The 22,907-nt window shown below is 39.0% G+C and overlaps 1 protein-coding gene across 1 annotated transcript in view; it reads left to right on the top strand.

Annotated features, from left to right (window-relative positions):
• tll (nuclear receptor subfamily 2 group E member tailless) overlaps window positions 1-20,965 on the top strand; it is a 37,856-nt gene extending 16,891 nt beyond the window's left edge. The window contains 5 exon segments of the mRNA XM_089596831.1: window positions 571-786; window positions 12,149-12,317; window positions 19,623-19,859; window positions 19,967-20,163; window positions 20,285-20,965. Of these exon segments, the coding sequence (XP_089452957.1) occupies window positions 571-786; window positions 12,149-12,317; window positions 19,623-19,859; window positions 19,967-20,163; window positions 20,285-20,965 (1,500 nt within the window).
• Window positions 20,966-22,907: the final 1,942 nt, after the last annotated feature.

Here is a 22,907-nt window from a genome sequence, read left to right on the forward strand (position 1 = left end):
TTGTAAGTTTTTATAATCAATTGCTCTGCTTATCGACAGTTAATGACTCGGTTAATGACCAGATTGAAATACCGTTAACTTGTACATTTATTACCTGCTTAGCCATTGGTCCTAGCTTATTAATTAAGAGATGATAAGGTGATTCAATCATTATGCAAAATACAAACAATAAAAGGTTTTTTTTGTTTGAGTCAGTGAGAAATGCAGGTTGTGCGTTTAATCAGAGCAAGCTTAAGGGATCCCTCAGCCCTTGGGCCTGGCACTTATCTTAGTAGACTTGGTACGAAATCTATTATCAAGATTTGTATTTTCTATGCCAAAACTAAGGTTGATAACAAAAAGTTTGTTGAAAAATACTCGACGGAACCTTGTCATCATTGAGGAGTTTGTGGTGTTGAAACCTTAATCCTACAAGCAGGCGTAATCCTCAGGCTTAACGAGCATCCACGGCACAAAACGAGAACAAAAAAAAGATGAAACGGAGCCAAGAACCAGAATAAGTCGCAGTAAACTGTCCATGAGAACGTTAGAGAAAACGAAAGCAACAATAAGGAGTGCATCTTCGTTTAGTGGCAGCGCGCAGCTACACTCGGCAAAGCTGAAGAAGAAGGAGGCGGTTCTCGCAAGGGGGTGACAAGTATATTAGAGGAGCGTTCGCGCGCCCAGAAATCAGAGACTCCTTGCCCAGCATCAATGGAAGCTTCAGACTCCATTGGCTCTGTTGCTGGTGCCTACTTGTCTGTTACATTTGCCCCTGAAGACATCCATCCTGGGCGGATACATCCGGTCTCCGGTTACCCGCGTCCCAGGCCTTCTTTCTCTCTGTCTCTTTCTTCGCTATTCACTTCATCTCGTGGCACTCTCGCTCTCGTTCGTTCGTTAAAGAAATGAGAATAACAATAATGCCTTTATTGCGAGGAGAAAGAGACCGAAAAAATAAATGAGAGTGGCTCCGCGAGAGAGCCAGCTTTGGTGGGAACTTCTTCGAGACTCTGACTGTGGGGGCTTACAGAGACTGCATATGTGGAATAGAAACAGGTACACTTAAAGTCGTAGAGTTTCGAGCTGTTTTTCAAGATAGTCAAGATATTTTAGTAAAACTTAAAACAATACAATCTTAAATAAGTTATCAGTTAAAAATGTTTGCAGGTCAAGAAAATGGACTGAACAGATAAAACAGTAAGAAAACATGATCAAATAATGATGTGAAAGAGGAACTTCAAAATTTTACTTAAAATTATTATATTACTCAACAACGCAGCCCATTTATTAAAGTAACTTGTCACATTAGAGCCGTAGCTCTACGCAGTTAACTTTTATATTGAACTCGCAAGTAGGTGCATGAATTTTTACAAATCAGAACAAAAAAATTATGCACTACTGCTTAAGCCATGTAGTTTTTCACGGCATTTGTGAAAAATTGATAAGGTCCTTCTTTCAGAAAAAATTATCACCTCGAAATGTATCAAACCTCACTACTTTAAACAGAAGAGTATTACAAAATGTCCAAAACTCACTTTTTTCGTTCCTTATTATTTTATTACCTCTGAAGAACGTCTGTACATATTGGATATAAATATTTTAGATGAAATTTAGTAAAATAATGTCGCACTGTCACGTGGCTTTAGCGGGTTTTAGGCAGTCATTGATTTTTTTGGTTTTTATATTAATCAATAACTATTAAGACAGTTTAATGGTCTAAGAGCTGCCTTGAGGCTCTATTCTATTCAAAATTTAATAACTTTTTATTCGATTGATTACTAGCTGGATTCTACATTTTTATTGTGTAGTTAGGTAATGAATAAGCTGAAAAAGTTACCAGTAAATGAAAAAAAACATTATAAGAAAAATTTGTGTCTCTCAGGTTTATATAGAAAGCTACAAAAAAATGTCAAGTTACTAATCTAAAAGTAATAAATGTGTGACATTTCATACATTAAAAGGTGATTTTTTTTCCAGAAGGAAAATAATTTCTGTTTCAATTTTTACGAAAACTATAAGAAACTACATGATCAGTAGTAGGTATTAGATACTTTTTAGGGGATGATTTACAAAGAATTATGCAAGTACAAGCAAATTTTATATAAAAGATTACTGAGCCAAGCTATTTGTTCGTCACTTGATATGGTGGAGTCATTGTAAGAGATAGTCAAGTGTCATATAATTAGCTTACGCTGGATCAAGTCTAAATTTCAAAACAATCTGTGGAAGAACAATAGCATCCCTTAAAAGGCTAAAACAAAAATAAGATATTTTTATCCTCAGATTCAAAAAGTGGTCACTGTACGTTTTTCGAATTTACAAGACAAAAGGTTAACGCTAAACCGAAATCGTATGTTTTCGCTTTATTTCCATAAGCCGCAGTACGTCTAGTCGCCTCGACGCCCCTCTACGCTCTTTTCTGTCTTTCGCAGCCACATACCTCTTCGCCACCTTGTTAAGTCTCGCACTTATTTCCCCTTTCCCCACTTCCTTCCTTCCTTCCTTCCTTCTTTTCTTGATCTTCGAAGGCACAAATTTTTGCAAAATTGGGTTGACATTCTTTTCCGTCCCTATTATACAGCGAAAAGCTCTTTTTTTTCTTCCAACAGCTGACACGCTGACGACGCCAAGGTGAAAGAAAAACGGAGTCGCAGTAATCCCATGGGGCTATCATGCGCCTGACTGCTCGCGAACTATTGAGTTTGAATAATAAGGGAGGTGGAGAGAAGATGCAGCAGCACTAACTAAATGGGAAAGCAGGGCCCGGGGACCCAGCGCCAAAGTCTCGCCGCGTAATGGAGGATAAGCCGGGGGCTTCAGACTGACTCCACGACGCCGCCCGACTATATCCATCCCGGCTCTACTGTTGCTGCTGCGGTGGATTCCGCAGTTGCTTCCTTTTCATTATCCGATGCCCATAATGCAACCTTCTGTTCGCCTGAGCTTTTTGCCGCGGGCATTGTTGTGTATTAATGGCTTCTCTCGGATACTGTGTTTGTTTAGGCATGCGTTGTTTAACTGTTTTCAACGAGTCTCTCGATCTTTTCTTCCTTTTTTTCTTCTTTCTGTTTTTTTCTCTCCATTCGATATTCTTTTCTCGCTTTCGTTGCATATGAGTTTTGACTGATGTGCGTTGACAATCGACTTATTTAACGGGAACGAGTGTTTGTATTGATGGCTTCTTAAATTTATCTTTTATGTTGCGATCGAAATATTTACAATGGAAAGTTTCTTTTAACTTTTAAAGTAGTCTTTATTTTACAGTTCAGTCCGTTAAAGACAAACTCAAAGCTCTTTTAACTAACAGTTAACACTTGTGTCAACATATAGGCTATGAAGCAATATAAATAAACAATGGAGATGTAAAACTAGTACACAAAAGAACTATGCCTAATTTTTCTGGGTAAGCTGTAAGTAATTTATAATTATTTTGTTTATATATTTTTAAAACAGAAACAGACCAGCTCGACCATATCATCGGTCATTTACAAAATCTATACTTTTTTTCAAGAATGTTTATTGAAACAAATAAATAACTTTGCAAAGGATGAGAAAACATTTGAAAACATCCACGTATATGTGACATTTTTTTTATTAACGTTTCATCAAATAGATCAAGAGTCCATAAATTTATCAAAAAAATACAAAAACATTTCGAGCTGTTTTTCACTATTGGAGGTAAAAAAAAAAATTTGAGGTGGGTCACTTTGCTTTAGTTCTGCTCCTTCCTTTCTCTCGCATCGTCTCTTACGTTCCTTCTCTCCAAATCAAACTGTCAATCGCCAGTCATTCAGCTGTGATTATAGATTTTAGAAAAAATAATGATTCTCGTTTACAATAACACTGGCTGGAGCGCGCGAAAAGCTGAGATAGTGTACGAAACTTGAAAGAAAGAGAATAAAATCTTTCGAGATATTGGAGTCGAAACGACATTGACGTTGAAAGGTCTTTTTTGGCCCCGAAGAATGAAAACGAGGTCGAAGTGGGCTTTTTCTTTTTTTCCCTGCGTTTATGCACAGTGGAAAGGTTTTTCTTCAATATGGGAAATGTATATAAAGTCCCTTTTATGTAGTCACTGGAATAAAGATCGGCTCCAAGCTACAAATACAATGTGTGGAGTTACTTAGTGCTAATACGTTCTGTTTGAGGACGTAGTTCTTGGAATGTGTCTGCTGGTAAAGCTTCATGTTTTTGTACCTTTTATGGCGATTAAACTGGATGTTTTTGCCCAGTATTCATAGACAATAGCTCTATTTTTTTATCGATACAACCAAACAGCTGACAGCTGCAGTGTTATACTGCTCTAAGGACTCTATAAATATTTAAAAACGCTTTTTAAGCATCACACCAAGCTCTCTTCACGCTCGAGTCTCAATCGACCGAAGGTTTGCCTTTCCAAATTTAAATTCACCGAATTTGAATAATGGGATGCCAATTAGTATGCGTAAATCATCCCCTATGCGAATCTACATCGTTAAATCATACATGGTCAATAACCGCAGTGGTTCAGCTTGCAAAGAAGTTGCGAACGAGCAACAGTAACAGCAGAAATGGCAGCAGATGAGAGAGCTCGTGAAAAGTATGAGCGCTGACTTAATTGACCACACCTATAGGTGTTGGAGCAGTATTTGCAGCAAAGCGAGCAAGTAACTCGGGTTTGGTACAGTGGCGAAAAAAAAAACCGCGCCGAGGGAACCGGGTGTCCGCCAAGGGTGGCCCCAGCTTACGCATGCATTATTTCACGCGCTAAGGACGGGCTTTTCGAGTGCAACAGGTCACAGAAAAGAAATTAAGACGGAGCTTCATGAGATGCAGTGCTCACCTACTAGTCGATCAAGGCACGATGTTATATTTAGGGTGAACAACGACTCTCTTTTCTTTTTTTTTCCGAGAGTCCTTGGAATGCGAGAGACACGCGCATGTACACAGATTCTTAAGCCTAGATAGCAGTGTCACGAGGGGGAGAAAGGTTCCCGGCTTACCTGAAAACTAGCTTGGAAACGACGGTATTTTTCTTCCTTGCACTAAGTTTTCCCCCTTTTCTCTCCGCCAACGCCAGATCTAGTGCTGTATACGCCCCGATGATCCCTGAGTTCCGGTCCTCAGGAGTCCACTCGGCCTTATCTATTATAACCTATCGATCGCGTATCCGTACCTCGTGTATACCAGTCGTGGCTTTCTCGTCTGGCGACACGTGAGTTTTTGCAAAGCTGGGATCCCAAGCCTGTAATTGACCACCCGTGGACAACACACCCTTTGGGTGCGCATACGCTTATATAACCACTTTTGCTGTGAATAACATAGCTGGGGATTTTCATTATTGCCCTTTGTGTTGGAGCTTACGTTTTCTCCATGCGACATATGATTCTATTAGGACTGCAGAGCTCACTTTTTTTCTGTTACAGCTTCCTCGACGAGCCTGGGTTTTGTGCAAAGCGTAATGAGAGATCAAAGCTGCGGCATAATGATGCTATTATGATGCTCCGAACTCAAAGAAGTTCCGAAGAATATTCGGTATAAGAGTTAACCTTGAAAAGTAATTATTAAAAACATGTTCCAGCCAATACACATTTATTGGTTTTTTGACGCGTTGCGACTTCAATGCAATACTTTTATATATTTGGTTGGATATTAATAGACTGGGTGGTTGTTATGGGCATGAAAGATTCCAAGTTTGCTATAAATAAAAATATGCACTTAAAGAGTGATTTTAGAAGAAAAAAAAATTAAGCGTTAAAGTGAAGTCAGCAAATAAATTACGGAAAAATTCATACCGTAAAAATGACTATTTAGTAAAAATGAGCTAGGGAAATCGTATTTTATGTACGTTTAATATAGTTTATACTTCTGCCATATCTATCTCTAATTCACTTTGACCTAAACTGTTCCAGTACTATTCTTTTTTTTACATTACTAACCTAATTTACTTTTTTTTTCTTTTACCAATATCTTATAACTAGTCAATTTTGTTTCCTTCAAAAGTTTTATACTTAAATTTAACTAAAAATCTCGTAAATCAGCTCCTTGTCTATACAGTGCATGCAGTAGTGTTATAGTAAATAAAAATTCCATTGGTTGCAATATTTAAAAAACTGTTTCTCTGAACGTTCATACACACGTAAAGACGAATGGTGTAAATTATTAAAGAAGAAAGTTTTGTTTTAATTTTTAATCATCAAATATAATATTAAGTTTGCACCTTCCACTCTAAAAAAAAAAAAACTCTCAACTCTTATACAATGCATGAATTTCTTTTAGTTTCAACGAAGGCGAGAAGAATTTATTACAGAGGCAAAAAGAGAGGGATGAATTTTATTTACTGCTGAGCAATGATATCGCTTCAATAAGCTGAGACGTTAATTTTGACCGAGCGATTGAACGCGCTATGTCATAATCGGATCTTGGCTGCGAGCTTACTGGGGCCGTAGTGTAACGTTGGGGATACAAATAACAACTCCCAAATCACTATAACGCGTGCTCGGCTTACATCAAGTCTGCGTTTTCTATCTTCATCGCTGTTCATGATACCAAACTCAGGAGACTAAATAAACACGTTAGGGGTGGATATAATGTTTTCTTAATAGATGATACGGTATTTGTGATCAGAAAGAGGGTTAAAGTTTTTAATCGTTACATGAATTATAGCTGAAATTTTTTTCTGATCCACATATGTTCCATATTATTGCTTTTATTGCACAATGATCATTTTTTTTCTTAACGTCGTTATTAACAAAACATACAACAGAGTCTGAGTAATGAACGCAGAAATTGTGGTAGTGCAATGTATAGTTACGAATTTTTTTTTTTAATTTTCAATACGTATTTTGAGTAATATTACTTCAAAAGTTCTTATTATTAAAATAAGTGCTTATTTAAAATATCTAAATGATTATTCTAATATAGACAGCCTCTAGTATTGTAGGTTTGACAATACGTAGTTCGACAATACATACTATGTTATAGAACTCCATAATGGAGTAAAAAAATGTTTTGCTATTTACCAGATCAACATTTTTCATAACTCATTATTTTTTCATACTTAAATTTATAGTATATAGTGTATATAAGAATTTAAACTTGTAGTACGTTACTTAAATAACTGATATTTAAAATGAATCAGTATCTCCGATACTAAAGTTCTGAATTCATCCATAAAACTTATTGTCTCTTTGACAATTTCATTTCAAATAGTTTGTATTAATTAATTAATAATTTGTCTGGTTTTTTCATTAAAATACTTTTACTACTATCATTATATAGATCTTCAGCCTCAAGGGTTGTGGACAACGGTTTTTACAGTCGGCTCTTAGACTAATTGTGCCGTCCAGCATTTATTGTCTCGCCGGAAATGTGCCGGTGCCCACTGCGCAGTACGTGAGCGCGCATCGCTTCTTACCCTGTCGTGCATTTGATGCTACCTGCACACGCGTCTACCAACCGTCTTGGGGTTTTGGGTTATTAAAATTTATGACTTTAACTTACTTAATTATGCAAGTACAATTTTAGAAGTCACCTTTTGATGCAAAAGAAACCAAAAGATTTATCATCTTAATTTATAACAGATTTGAAAATTTGGAGCTTTTTTCTGTTTTGGTAAGCTCCCTATGTTTCTGTTTTTTTAAACGAAATTTTTTCGCCTTGCGTCGAATATTAATAGATTATTCACACTCTCTGTCTACACGTCTCAATTTCTTGTTGTGGCCGTGATCATGGTAATGGTAATAGCAACATCAGCACAAGAAGTCAAGCACGTAGCAATGTCTATGGTAGTTACAGTGGCAGTAGAATCTGCAACATCGGCGGTGCTTAAGGCCGTAGTCGTGGCTGTGTCTAATATCATTATCAGCAGTTGTAACAGTGATAATAGTATAGCATGATAGTGGCAATAACAGCATCAACACCATCAGTAATTTACATGGTCACGATCATTGTTGTAGCAGTGAAAAATGGCAGCAGCAGCATTATTATCGGTGACTAAAACCGTGACCAAGATCATGGCTGTAGACATGGCTGTGATCTGATAATACAGTTTCTATTTAAATTTGAGTAGAACATTACTTGTTACTAATTATAAAAATTTTTAGACGACCAAATCTCTACAAAAGGCGTTTCAATAGTCTGGGCCATGGTATTCTTTTATTAGTAGAATAACTCACACAAGAAGACGCATATGTAGAAGCAGAGGATATGCTAGACTTAAAAGCGAGCGGAAAAGAAGGATATAACTTTTTGGATGTATCCAACTATAGTTGCGTAGATAATCTTTTTGACATGTTGCGCCAAAGAAGCTAAAACGGTAGATACATGCACGGTCTGCTGAATATACATATTCGAGCTAAGTATCAAGTTCATCTTTCCTCATTGGCCTGTCTATAATATCTACTGTTACTTCTGCTGAAGTGTATTCTATACAGACGTAGACAAATTCCGGTTTTCGAACTATTGTTTTCCGCCGATATCGGGGCACGCTCTTCTTGTTTTTCCTCCCTATCTCTTTTTTTTTTATCTGCTCCCTCGTTTATTTTTTTTCTCTTCATAGCAAGGCTGAGAATTTTACCATCGGTGCAGAGAAAAAAAAGTTAGGTCTGTTTTTCTCCTTCCTTTGAGGTCGCCGCTGTATACGGTCGTATTTACGTGGTAGGCGCGTTTATGGGAGGGAAAGTGGCTGCATACAACGTACTTACGCAGCGAGGGAGGAAGTCCGCCGCGAAAATCTCACTCGTGCCTCTCTACACCCGAGTGCCTCAGGAGAGAGAGAGAGAGAGAGAGAGAGAGAGAGAGGGGCTTTGATTGGGCCTATTTTGACCGGGACGAGCTGCAGACAGAGAAAGAGGGTGCTTGTAAAGTCAGGTCAGCAGAAATCCTATTTCTGCTTGCCCAGGCCCGTGAGTGAGTGCTTTCGGATCTCGTTCCCGGCGATTATGGAAAATGGAAGTGCAGACCTGTTCTACCGTATACGCGGATCCTTCATTCACTGGTGGGTTACTTTGCGTGTGGAATTTCCAGCCACACCCATGCAGCGGTGTAGCTACTTATGCTGCTGCAAATAAAAAACTGAAAAGTAGTGATAAAATAATAGGAAGAATGTCGTCCTCGATTATTCTTTTCAATTCCCGATGGAATGAAATTCCGATGAATCAAAATAGCAGCAACATTAGTAGAATTTTTTCTCACCCTGGAATCCTTGTGAAAAGAAAAAAAAAATAATAAACTTCATCGACTTATCTCCTTTGCATACATGGCAGAGTAAGTTATGAGCAACAAAAGCTCTGAGGTCTGTACGCGGCTAAAAAGTCTTTATATACCCATTGAATAAACCTCTACAAGCAGACGCAAGAGGAAAAGAAAAGAAGAAAGGTATAGGTACATTCATGAAAGAAGAAGGGAGAGAGAGAGAGAACGAATTCAAGCCCATGAACAAGCACATCGCGGGGAAAAATCTTCTAGCGTAAGCGCGAATTACGTGGAACAACAAGAAATGTCCTCGCTGTGAAGCGAGTGATCCTAAAGCATCTTTCTTTCTGTGCCTCCTTGTTGCGCCTTAAGGAAGAAAGCAAAGAAATATGAAGCCAAAAAAGAATAGGAAAAAAAAAGAAATAAAAAAACACATGCATTTTCCTCGATGTGCACAATTTTCCAGGCGAGATGAGCCGACAAATGCTGTCGGGACGGCTTACAGAGCTAAAAGGTCGAGGTTGGAGCGCGCAAGCTAGCCTTGAGGGGAGATAATTCAAGATGGAGTCATGGAGTCAGGCGTCGCGTACACGGGCGCATCTGTTCCCCTGCACAATAGGTCGAGGGGGCTGGCCTCCCCCCCCTCGCTCTCTTTGCGGAATGATCTGGCCTCCGTTAGTATTTCTATATGCAAGCGTGATTTTCGGGAGGTTGTACTATTACTCGTGTTTATTAGGCCCACAATGATTCGTATGTTTGTAGATACATATACATATGAATATACCTGGCGAATTACGCCTCGGCGAATCGCAAAGGCACGGGGCTGTACGCGTATGTTCGGTTTTGAATGACCCTGAGGGTAATTTTGAGACACGCTTCGGGGGTGATCTCATTTCTATGGTTGTGTCTCTGCGTACCTCGAATCGTTCTGGTTTTTTTTTTTTGTTTTTTTTTTTTTTTTTTTTTTTTCGCTTCTTTCGTTTCGATGTTGTAAGTTCCTCGGTTAATTTTGTAGAGAGAGAACGCTGAAGTGGGTAGGACAAAAGCGAAGGATAAGTGTTTTTCAAGTATAGTTAGCCACATACAGTACGTTTCTGTATGTGTGAATATAGAGAAAGGTATTATAAATGTGGAACATAGTCTCATACAGTTGTAAATTGTTGGTGAAGGCATCATCTCTCATCGTCAAATGAATCGGGGTTGTGAAATTTAATTTCGGGCTCCAATTGCAGTTGTTGATTCGGACTGAACGTGTTTTATTGAATGAGGCATGTTATGGATAATTTGTATTTAATTTTTTTCTGAATCAATGATTTTGACTTTTATCAGGCTTACCTTTGACCCAATACACGCATACCTGACATTGTTCAAGTCGATAATATATATTTTCGAATAATTGCTATATCACGCAAAAAATTGGAACGATAAACATTGCCTATAAAACGTAGCAAGTTCAGAAATAGTAGTTTTCTTTACTGATGTGCATATTCTGTTTTTCCTACCTCGGGTGATTTTTTTCTTTTTTCTTTTTTTATATAATGATGTCTACTCAATCCTCGGTAGAAAAAATGGTGATTACCACTGATACGCATCTGGCCAGGGTAATTATAAAGCGTTGTTGGTATACGTTTGCTTAATTTTGGTCAACTTAATTCGCATACACAATATACACATACCTATTTTCAAAAATAACGTGAGACTATAAATTTAAATTACGCCTGAACACAAGACCAACAATACTATCGTCTAATATATTTCAGTCAGTGTACAAATGCAGTTTCTTTTCCATTTAGTACCTTAATGCTGTTAGTAGTTTTTTCTTAATATACTTAAGTGTATTTTTTACTCTAATAATAGATTATTTTGTAAAAATCATTCCACTAAAACGCTCTTTCAACAACATTTTATCGAAATAACAGACTCACCTTTATTTGCTTTTCTAATACTGTATATACATATACGCTCGCAAATAAAAGGGGGGTAACCTGAGTACTCAAAACCAGAAAAAGGCCCTCAACGTCCGAAATCAAAGACTCCCCACTCTCAACTGTGGCTGCATATTCCAACAGCCAATTGCCCTAGAGTCATCTCTCGAGTCTTATCGCATCCCTCGCACGTGCAATCATATCCGCACGGAAGCTGAAAAAGCACCAACTTTATGAACAAGGGGAAAAAAGACTTGAGGGGTTTGAAATACTATCTGCATAAACTCAATAGAAGACCAGAGAGAATCTGCCATTACGATCGTATCTCCGCAGCCGTCGTCACGCGCCGAGAAGAGCAATTCATTACGTGAATCCATCTAATGTGCCGCTTTACTCGCTCCCTGCAGGCGCATCCCTCGATTTGTACGTCCCAAACAAGATGAAAAAAAAAAAGGACAAACCAAGAGAGTCGATAAGTTTGCCAACGTTGTAAAGCCCGTGGTGCGCTGAAAGCAAAGAGTCGTCGGAGGGGTAGCGGCATACGGAAAGCAGATATAGAGAGAGGAGAGGCAGCGCATGCGCCCCCAGATTCCGATCCAAAGTAACCCCCGGCTCACAGTACGCGGAAGCAGTGAGCAAGGGCGGGCCTATTTCGGCCAAACTCCTAAAGAGGGGGACCAGCCACCAGCCAATGAGCTTGCGTGACGAGACTTGGCTTCTAAGGCATAAAGCTTGACGCTCCAGTATCCTGATCAGCAGTGCCAAACTTGTCTCTTGCCAAACAGGAACGGAAAGGCTAGCTGGCTTAATATAGTACAAGGACGAAGCTAATCACGAGAGATAATTCCAGGGATTCGTTTGGAGACGAGGCTGTCGCGATCTTTCGATTCGCTCTCGAGAATGACGAGGACCGACAGCTGAAGGGAGATCCGTTCGGCAGAGTTTTTTTCGTTCTTTTTTTTTGTTTTGCTTTTGTTTGCCTTTTGTACTTGCGGGGGAGTTGGGTTTGCTGAATTTACGGCTTCTGAATTTTACGGCTAGTGTGAGGAGTGTGTTTGTTGGGAGAGGGCGAGTGCACGGATTGTTTCATATTTACCTGGAACTGGGCCCCGCGGGACAGACTCTCGTTCAAGCTGGCCCGTGGACAAACGATGCAAAAGGAGGAGCCGAGCATGGGACAGTATCCGCATCATCAGGTGTCGTTGCAGATCAACAAGATGCAAACCTCGTCATCGAGTAAGTGTAAATATCGTTTCGATAACTATTAAATTTTATTCTTTTTTTTCGTGTCGATTACAATAAATGGTGGTTGACTTGATAAATTTGACGCAATGCGTATCCGAGAGTTTCTGTTGTTTAACATTTATTTTTGACTAAACAAATGAGAGTTTACTAATAAACGAATGCTTATTGACTGCAACGTTCAATGATATTTTTGGTAACGGAAGTACTACAGTTCAATATTCTTGTAAAATAAAACAGTTTTTTTTACCATGATATTGTAATATCAAAAGTGAGAAATAGTAGTTTTCCTACGAGTTTGAAAAGTCTCTGTTTGCGAGCCGAGAGGTTTGCGGCCCGAGCCGAAGGCGAGGGACGTAACGAGGTTCGTAAAGGAGACTTTTCAAACGAGTTCCAGAAAACTGCTTTTTTGCCCGAGGAAGTACCAGCCTCCCAAAACCACCCGAGGGCGGAAAAATTAGTTTTAAAAGGTATTAGAACATAATCACAATAACTAATAATTAATTTACTAACCTAATGACCATTGGAGTCATCAAATCAATTGAATAATCAAAGCGATTTATTACCGGTCCATTCTTATTAAATAAATGAGTTATTACTTTAAGATTAGCAGATTGTATTTTACAAATTGTTAAAGTAACATTCCTCTCGAAGAAAGTGTCTGTCTACATCTTGACTCAAATGTTAGACACACGTTTCAACAATCGACTATAAACTTTTTAAGTATAAAGTCCTAACTTTAAGTTAATGAAATATTTGTTTTAATCCTTCAATAAAAAAATTTTTACTTAGAATTGATTGGATCCTTTGAAATCTAAAAATTTCTTTAAAAAAAAAAACACCTGTTTATAATGATTAAATCTCAAATTCAAGAAAAATTATAGAAACATTTATCCTGTACCGTCATCCACAAGTTTTCTTTTGCATAATTTTTAAGTACTCATCAAGTACTGTAACATAATGCAGTGAGCATAAATAATTTTTTCTGCAAAGAATATTTTAAGTACCGATGAACTTTTAATATCACTTACAGCTTGTAAAAGGGGAAAGCAATAGGTAACAAGACTTGACAGCGAGCGACGCTCTATGTAAGTACAATATAACACTTTGAGAATCAACCTGCGCATCGTAGAGTCACTAATAGCTACTAGTGGTGTAGCATCAGACGCGCATTTCTCGCTTACTACAAACTTTACGCGCCTCTAACCATCTGCCGGCGGCTTTCTCATGCTCGAGCGCCCCGGCCGCAACCATAGCGGGGGTGTACTAATGACAATTCGTCGTTTCGTGACTGATCGCCCTCACCTTCCCATCTCTCGTTATCTCTATCTCTCTTTTCACATTCCCTTGTACCTATTTCTATCTGTTTCGCTCTTCTCCATCAAATGCCAAGTACTCGAAGCTGTCACGCGAGATCTTTGAACGGATATATACACCGATCGGTTTGCGTGGTGTGGGTGATGATGAGATATGCATGGGAATTCGTCGATAATAGATGGTGTGAACCAGAGGGGTTGCTACAACCGCTTCTCGGTACATGTATATACATATATATGACTCTTTGACGCGCGCAATCTTGATGCTAATGGTTTTCGATTTTTTATCTTTCCAAACACACATTTTGTAGAAAATATATTCGAATTTTTATGTGTCAAATAAAAAAATTGTTTATTCATGGTGATTTGGAATCTTTTTTTATCAATGTTCAATTCAGTCAAGTCAAGTTGATAGTATATATTTGACTCGTAGATATCACTTTCATTTCTTATTTTGAAAATTCATACTATCAATTTTTTTCATGAATAATATAGATTATTAAACAACAAAACTACACTCGTTGACTCAAGAAAAAAAATTATTTTTACACTTAATAAATATGACGTGCATCATCGCGTATAAAAACAAACCTAATATTATTCCAAAAACCGATGGAGATACAACCCCCACAATACAACGTTCTTTAAATCTCAGTCCGAGGACTGCTTTTCGGCTTCAAAAACAAAATCCTGGCCCGATCTGTACCTACCCCGTGCTATTATGTTGTATCTCATTCTTCTTTCAGCGCACAATGGGCTTGCTCGCATCATTCGCCAGCGGCTATTTTTTATTAATTTCTCGGTAATCGAAAGAAACGTGCGAGTAATATGAAAGAGGCCAAGGGTCTATCAGCTAAAACAACACAGCCAAGCGCTGTATATATCTTTTCGCTCTCAAAAAATAAAAAAAAAATAAAAAAAAGGAGGAGGGAGAAAAAGTGGATAATAATAACCAAACGGTTGGAGAGGTGGGCACTGCCAGCGTACGTATAACAGGCAGATGACGTATCGTACAATATGATGTGCGGGCCTGACTCATCCCTCAGGTATAGAACGGGTACAGCTCGTTATACTTGCGGGGTACGCTGTAGCACGTACGCTCTCTCGATCTTTCTGGGGATGCGTGTGCGTGTTGCACATGTCGCAAAATTCCCATGCCTCGGTGACTCGCTCTTCGCGGGGGGTAGATTTTTTTTTCTACCACTCCCTCGCGTGCGTTGGAGTGGGATACGCGTGACTGGGCTGTTTTTGGGGAGAAGGGTAATTATTTGATCGTTTACGAGTCTACGATACCGATGGCGATGATGTGAGGTAATTTGGAAAAAAAAAGGGTCGATTGGACGGGGGTACGCGAGGGTCGCTCTCTCTCTCTCTCTCTCTCTCTCTCTCTCTCTCTCTCTCTCGTGAGAATTTTCAACAGGTTGCAGTTGATTGTTCGATGAATCGGTCAACCACGTCAGTTGCTAAATTATTTTTTTATTTTTCTGATGATGAAATTCAAAGATCTAACGGTAAATCTCTATCAAAAAATTCGAATTATTTTCAACATACCGACCACATCTACATCCAATATATTTGATGTTACATAAAACATCCTGGAAAAATTTTCGTACTAAAAAATTAATAATGCTTCGTCGAACGCTTAAATAATAATAACAAGAAAAGCACCTCACTTGATATAGACTTATAGGTTGACTGACGTCGTAATTTATTATGCAGCCACGAGCAAGCGAGCAAGCGAATTGACGGCAGATGAGCAGACGTTCTCCACGTAATACATATGTAAGTAGGCATTGTGGCCGCAGCGGCGTAACGTAGCGAAGAAACGAGAAAACATTAATGACGGGATTCAATGTAACGCACACTTAGAAGGGCAGTTTTCCCCATAAGTGCAATTATAATGCCGGGCACGCCTGCACCTATCCCTCCCCCGCACGCGACGAAATCAATATAAATGGCTGGTGTGTCTCTCCCGAGAGAGAGCAAAAAGTCCAACCTGTCGCATAGCACACGCGCGCACTGCCCTTCCCTCGATCAGAAATAGGATGTACCTTTTTTTTCTCTTTTTAATGAAAGGGCACATCCAACTCTAACTGCACTGAATCACATCCGGTAATACATATGACCCCCTGTCTCGACTGCTGCTATCGCCGTACTCACGTATGTACTTATTTACTTATACAGAGTGTGTGGATCTTGAATTGCAAAACCATAAGTGCGTATAGTAGCACGTGTTGGTAACTGCATGTTGTGTTTAACACACCTTCTCTGCTGACTCGATGTTCTCTTTGCCTCTTGCACTTTTGTTTTCACTCCCTCCCTATATTTCCTTCTCTCGCTTCTAGTTCTATTGTTCGCTGTTCAGATTAGCTCGTTTGGGTGAGTGTGAAACACCTTTTTTCTATATACGTAAATTTTTTGAATAATATTTAAATCGTCTAGCTTACGAATAAAAGTTTTTTAATAAAATTAACAGCTGATAAGAATTAAAATTGTTATGTATTGTTATCGGAAAGTCCATATTAATAATTAAGTTTCACAGAACGGAATTCTATACTAAAACAATAAATGTATAATCAAACCATAGAATATGAAATGAAGCAAGATGATTTTGGCGCGTTCGCTTGAAAAACTGAAATACTAATTTGTAGCTTATGCATTCTTGAAGATACGTGATTTCTTAAATGTTACGTACATAAACTTTTCGTTGAATTTTAAACTTTATCCATTGACATGTCACTGGATACAATAATATGCGTTATAAAATGTGTTTTTAAAACATATAATGAAATTCAATGAATATTTTTCTAATAGTGTACGCACAAAACGCACGCACATGAACTTTGCCACAGCATTGGCTACTGATTCAGTCAGTATACGCTAATTATAGCAAGAGAGTCGCGCAAAAACGCAGGCTTCGATTGAAAACTTTGATACGTGTGCATTTGCGCAGGAGCGGAAAAAAGTTATCCGCAAAACGAACGTGCCGTAACGCGTACACAACACAACACGCACCGCATGCACCGTATGATTATTGTAAATTTTTCACGTCTAATAACAACGGCAGTAGCGGCACAGGCACACTTCCACCCCATGCAAGTGGGTACAGTTTTTGCATGAAAAATTCAGGACGCACATGCGCGTAAGCTTCTTTTCTCTACTTGTTCCCTCCCAGTGACGCCCATACCACAGTTACTGCGTAATTTGGTGTCTTGGGTGCGCTTTCCACCCACCATTATGCCACTCTCTCGAGCGCCACTGCATTCACGAAGGGTAGCTTCCTGCTTTTTCTGCTCCTTTGCTTCTTCTCTTTTTTTCTCTCCTTGCATGGTTTTATTTCCACGTTTTTTTTTTGTACATCAAATATTACAAAGTGGCAGTAATGAGGTACATCTCGTTACAGGATTCTTACAAGGCCTGCTTTTGTACATTATTCAATAAATATTATACTCAAGCTTTTCCTGGTAATGTGGTGCAGTACATTAAACGAAAAACTCTCTGTAGATCTTGAATTCCCACATAGCATTTTTTTCAATATTTATCTATGAAACTCCGTTACCGCGAAAAATTACACCGCACTTGTTAACAAATGCGTACATAATACAAAAAAAAAACGAAAACACTTTTCTTTTGCGGTACAAACTATTTTTCTCAGTCATTGTAATGCTTCCAGATATACATTGCTTTATCTTGATAACTTGTTTTGCCTATGAAACTCATCGCAAGGCACATTTACATACCTAAAGCAGAGAAAAAAAACTGCGTACAAAAACGCATGTCGAAGGGCTCGCTCGAGTAAAACTTCTATCGCTTCATCATTTATTCGTCAACACGCGCATAAGTGCATATTCGTTTTCGAGGGTAAATGCGTGCTCTGTGTATTACTTATGTGACTGATTCTTGCGGTTTTTTCCTACAACGAACAAAAAAAAACATCTGCGTCGTTTTTGTATATTTTATCCGTTTCGTGGATAAACAAAGTTTCATCGAACTTTCCTCTTTCGACGTTAATATTAATTTTTTCGAGTTCTTTATACTATATAATTCACTTTTGCTAATAAATTTACTTACATATAAGCAAAGTAATTTGTCACAATAATTAGTGAAACTACCGTCAATAAAGTCACATAACCCATAAAGTACATTTTTTTCTACAAAGATTTTCCATCGTGAAACCCATCAAATTTTTAATTTTTTCGACACACAACATTACCTATGAGTGCATTGTACATGCAATCAATCAACGGCGCTTTATTTGTCATGCAAAAATGCTAGATTCTCGTCAGAGTTAGAGTAAATCCCTGACATTAGGTTCATAAAGTGTTGACACTTATCTTTCGCTGCACAAAGCGAAAAATCGACCTCACCAATAATAACAGTTCACTCATTCTAAACCAGGGGAAAGAATTTTCACACACACAGTCTCTTGGTGCATTCATCCAAACAATGACCCTCGGCCGACACATTAGTCCTAATATCTCGAACAAGTCTTGGAATCCTCGGCATAGGGTACGCAAATGGTCTCTCCGGGATAGGCAAATCAGGAAGTTTTGAATAAACGTCAAACACTTCCTCAAACGTCACCCTCTCGAGCCTCAATCCAAACGTCCAGCCGTCTCTGAACGACGACTCAATAAAATCGAAAAGTCCCCTCCCGCAAGGAGAAAGAATGGAAACGTGCGAGCGTAAAAAAGGGAAATGAGGGAGTGAGAGCTGCTCATTCATTCGTTCGTTCTTTCCTTCATTCATGGTCGCGCGCGCGCTCGCGCTGGCGTTAATCTCTCCCTCCTAGCGTTCTGCTGAATGAGACGGTATTTTGAGTGCAGGGAATCCATTTGTGTACTCATGTACCATCAGAGAGGGAAAACACGCACTCTGCTAGGCTATAGTGCACGGAAAAACTGAATGGCGCACTTATTTGTAGCCAAAGTCGCAAACGAAACGAGAATTAGAGAGAGGGGGGCGAGAGATCCTTGAGATCCTCAAGAGTCCCCGCCCACGCCTGAACACGCACGTGTGTACATACGACGTAAACACACGCGGAGAGTTTGAGATATGGAAAAGTATACGCGTCTGTGTGTGTGTGTGTGTAGCCCTTCGTTTGTCCTCAGTAAGTAAGATGACGATGAATGGGGCGTTGAATGGACCGGATGTGGCTATGCTGCTGCTGCTGTGCTACTATGTAGGTAGTGTGACCCTTCATTGAATTTACAGGTACCTATAACGTGTATAACACGTATGTAACTAATGTGCAAACGAGCTGTTTGACGAACAAGTGAGCAGTGGCAAGTAACGTGATTCCCCATCTCAGTTTTGCCCTCCTCCTTTTTTATTGTTATCGTAGGAGAGAGAAAAAGAAACTGTGAGAAGACTGCGCTGGTTTGTCTTATATGCTACAATTTTTGTCAGAAAACTTTCTACCTATGTCAGATTTTTTTTTTTTTTTAACAATTTTTAGTACTCTAACTTGGGTTCCATCATTTTATAAATTTTTTGATACTTTGGAACAAAAACATTGTTTAATGTTATAGGAAAACTTTTTCATCCCTACTGATAATACATGACTAGTATAAAAAATTTATAGCAAAACAATATGTGACATAAATTTTTTTAAGAGATGAAGCTCACTATGAAGTACGTAAACAAATTTTTCAATAATTTTTCCAAAAACTTGGAAGTATCCATCTTTTGCCATTAAAATCTTTTTCGTTTTATGAATGTAGTTTATTAGGTTGCGTTTTATTTTTACAGAAAAATAGTAACGCACATTATTTGAATGAGTATCCATGCCCTAATAAGTAAATACGTAATACCGATTCTAGTTCTTTTATATTCGCGTAATACCATACCAACTTGAACATCAGAAACTCTCATATACAAAAAATACATATTCAACCATCTTTTGGAGAAATAAAAACTTTGGAAGACACTGTCCAAATCAACGCATACGTGTAATATTACATATTCAACAATTAATCTGTAGGTCGCATTCTGCTCGACGTGCCATGCAAAGTTTGCAGGGACCACTCATCCGGCAAGCACTACGGCATATACGCCTGTGACGGCTGCGCAGGTTTCTTTAAGCGGTCAATCAGGCGAAGCCGGCAGTACGCCTGCAAAACCAAGTCCGAGGGTGGCTGCATAGTCGATAAAACGCGCAGGAATCAGTGCCGGGCTTGCCGCCTCGCCAAATGCTTACAGGTTGGCATGAACAAAGACGGTAAGTTTTTTTTTACTTTCTACGTACCCGTTATAAATTTTGTTAATATATATATACATAAAAAGGAAAAGTCATCTAACCAAAATAAATATATTGATCAATGACAGCCGTTCAACATGAACGTGGCCCACGAAATTCCACCTTGCGACGGCAAATGGCCCTATACTATGGCTCCAAAGAGTCGGACATTATGCCGGTGGTAACTCCACCGATGCAAGCGGCTTTAGATCTCGTGCTGCCGAAAACTACGGGCATAGAAACCGGCGTCTCCGTAACCACGCCAATGATCCATCCAACTTTACCTGTCTACTCCACGATGAATCTTTACAAGGTAAGCGATGGTAACGACGTTCAAGTTCAATAATTAAATTTTTGCATTTTATATGAACAGAAAAAAATCAATCGATGAATAGGCGATAACAAAGCGTCATTGAACGTTACAGCATCCAATAAGCACGCCGACAATACTGTCGATGCCACGTGTCCCGGTCACGATAAACGACACGATCTGCGAACAGGCGGCGCGGCTGCTTTTCATGAACGTGACCTGGGCGCGAGACCTTAACATGAACTCGGGCCTCTGCATGGACGACCAGCTGACGGTACTTGAGGCCTCGTGGCGCGAGCTCTTCCTTCTAGCGGCGGCCCAGTGTGTGCCCACCCTCGACCCGTCACCCCTGTTGCCCGGGGGTCCCCAGTCCCTACCGCTGAGCATTGAGGCGAGCCGCTTCCGCGAGACCCTCGTTGCCTTCCACAGCCTCAACCTCAACGCCCACGAGTACTCGTGTCTGCGTGCGGTCGTGCTCTACAAAGCCGGCTTGGACAGCGAAGTGCCGAGTAGCCGCAGCAGCAACGGATCCATATCTCCCACGTGCTCCAAACTAAAGGACGTTGCTACTGTTGTGAGGCTTAGGGAGTCCGCCCAGACAACCCTGGGCTCTAGCATGGCTACCTCCAGCTTTGGAGCCATGAGGTTCAGCAAGCTCATTTTGATGCTGCCGATGCTTAAGAGTGTCTCATCCCCGGCAATCGAGGAGTTCTTCTTCAGACGGACTATCGGCCTTACGCCCATCGAGAAGATCATCTGTGACGTTTACACCAAATGATGAAGCTCCGTCGTCATCGTTGTTTTTTTTAAATTTTTGTTATTGTTACTGCTGAAATTGTTATTGTTATTTTTATTATTATTACTGTTGTTGTTGTTGTTGTTGTTGTTGTTGTTGCTGTTGTTGTTATTGTTACTGTCTATGGAGGGAGTACGTTTTTCATTGTGATCTCGGTAGTCACTTTTTCTCCATTTAGATAAAGATTCATCGTTTCTCGTAAAGTTAAACTTGGTTCTTTTGACTTTTCTTTCTCGAATTCTCATTTGAGTGAATATTCATTTTCTAGGATAGCTCTATGGTAGTTTCACACTTTTTTTATGATCTCACCAAGTCGTCACCGTAGCACACGTCATCGTGCGATGCGTCGAACTGTAACTTTACAGCTTGAACGAATGATTCACCGTACCTTTTTTATACTTTACCTTATTACAGAACGTAAATGTGTAAATAGAGTTTTAGTAGTCGGAATTTCTTTTGATTTAATTATTCTGTACTGTGGGACAAAGAAAAAATATAGCTGTGATACGCACATATCACAGGTTTCAATAAAGTTCTTCTTTTCAATAGGAATAAGAGAGACTTTGCATATTTTTTTAACAAAAATAACTATACGCACACGATATTAAAAAAAAGTTTCAAAGTGAATGATGGTCATGATGTTTTTGGAAAATATAAGGACATTGCTTTTTTACTGAAGGAGATTTTTTTTTTTTAAGTTGCAGAAAATAATTATCAAAAGATACGAAACGCTGTTTTTAAAATCGAAATATCACGGTTGTATATTACGAATTCGAGAAATTTTTTAGAAAACAAATTAAAAGTAATGTTTTGTATGTAGAAAATTGATATGTTAGTTGCAATGATGAAATATTAAAATAGTTTGTAAATGAAGACGATCACGTTTAGAAAATGATATACGGCTAGCTATAAGATTGTTGAACGAGGCTACTGTAAGATGATATAGATAACCATATACGTAAATGAATATTAATAAAATTAGTGGTATAATCATTAACGTAATGAGGTTGTTATTTAGAGTTGGTGTAAGTGATCAGTGGCTATACAAATAAAGCAACAGAGAAGAAAGTTGATTAATTGTAAGATTTATTTGAGGATTTTTAATATATTGTAAATAGGCCAGTTGTAAGAGATTAGGTGATAACATTTCTAATGTGTAAAATTAAATTTATATTTCAACTAACTTTGTAAATAAAACTATTCCAAATTACGGCACGAAGGTATAAGCAGTTGTTACAAAGATCAATAAATATACATTTTGTGTTTTACAAACATTTCAAAATTTTTTTTTTCCTTATCCCATAACTTCTATTATATGTGTATGCTTCTTGCATGCCGTTCCCTCAAACACCACTTGGGACGGAATTTCAAAAAGTTATCCCGCAGTCGGAACGTTTCAAACGACGACCTTCACCTTATTATCTCCTGTAGGAAAATTTTATAGCACCATATCCGACGAAAATACTGGAGATGCAATTCTCCTGTCATAAATTACGTGACTGCCGCCACTCCAGAACTGCCATCTACCAAAAAAAGTGAGCTCCTCCAGTGAACAGGGTACCGAAAACCAATCCATGCCGGCGTAAACCAAACATTGGCCCGACAAGCCGCACGTAGCAACGAGTCGATTGGAGCCCAAATTCCGAAAGAGGATAGCCTCTGACGCTGCCTCGAGTCAGGGGAAAAAAAATTAAGCTGAAAAAACCGAGAAGATATTTTCGACTGATGTCCGCGCCAGGGACGAAAAGAGGAAAGTCTTCTCCCCCGTCTATACCTGCGGGTAGAACCTTTGCGGAGGCACAATATGCAGCATTTTCACGGAGCATTTAATCGCCGCACAAAGGCCCGAACTAGCAGCTTCTAGTCCATTTTGGGGGCCAGCTTGTAATCACCAAAAACTAGAAAAGGAAAAGCTATAGAGAAG

Source organism: Copidosoma floridanum, unplaced genomic scaffold (genome assembly GCF_036245765.1).
Source record: "Copidosoma floridanum isolate Cflo_tuat_1 unplaced genomic scaffold, Cflo_Japanese_pri ptg000030l, whole genome shotgun sequence".
Taxonomy (NCBI): domain Eukaryota; kingdom Metazoa; phylum Arthropoda; class Insecta; order Hymenoptera; family Encyrtidae; genus Copidosoma; species Copidosoma floridanum.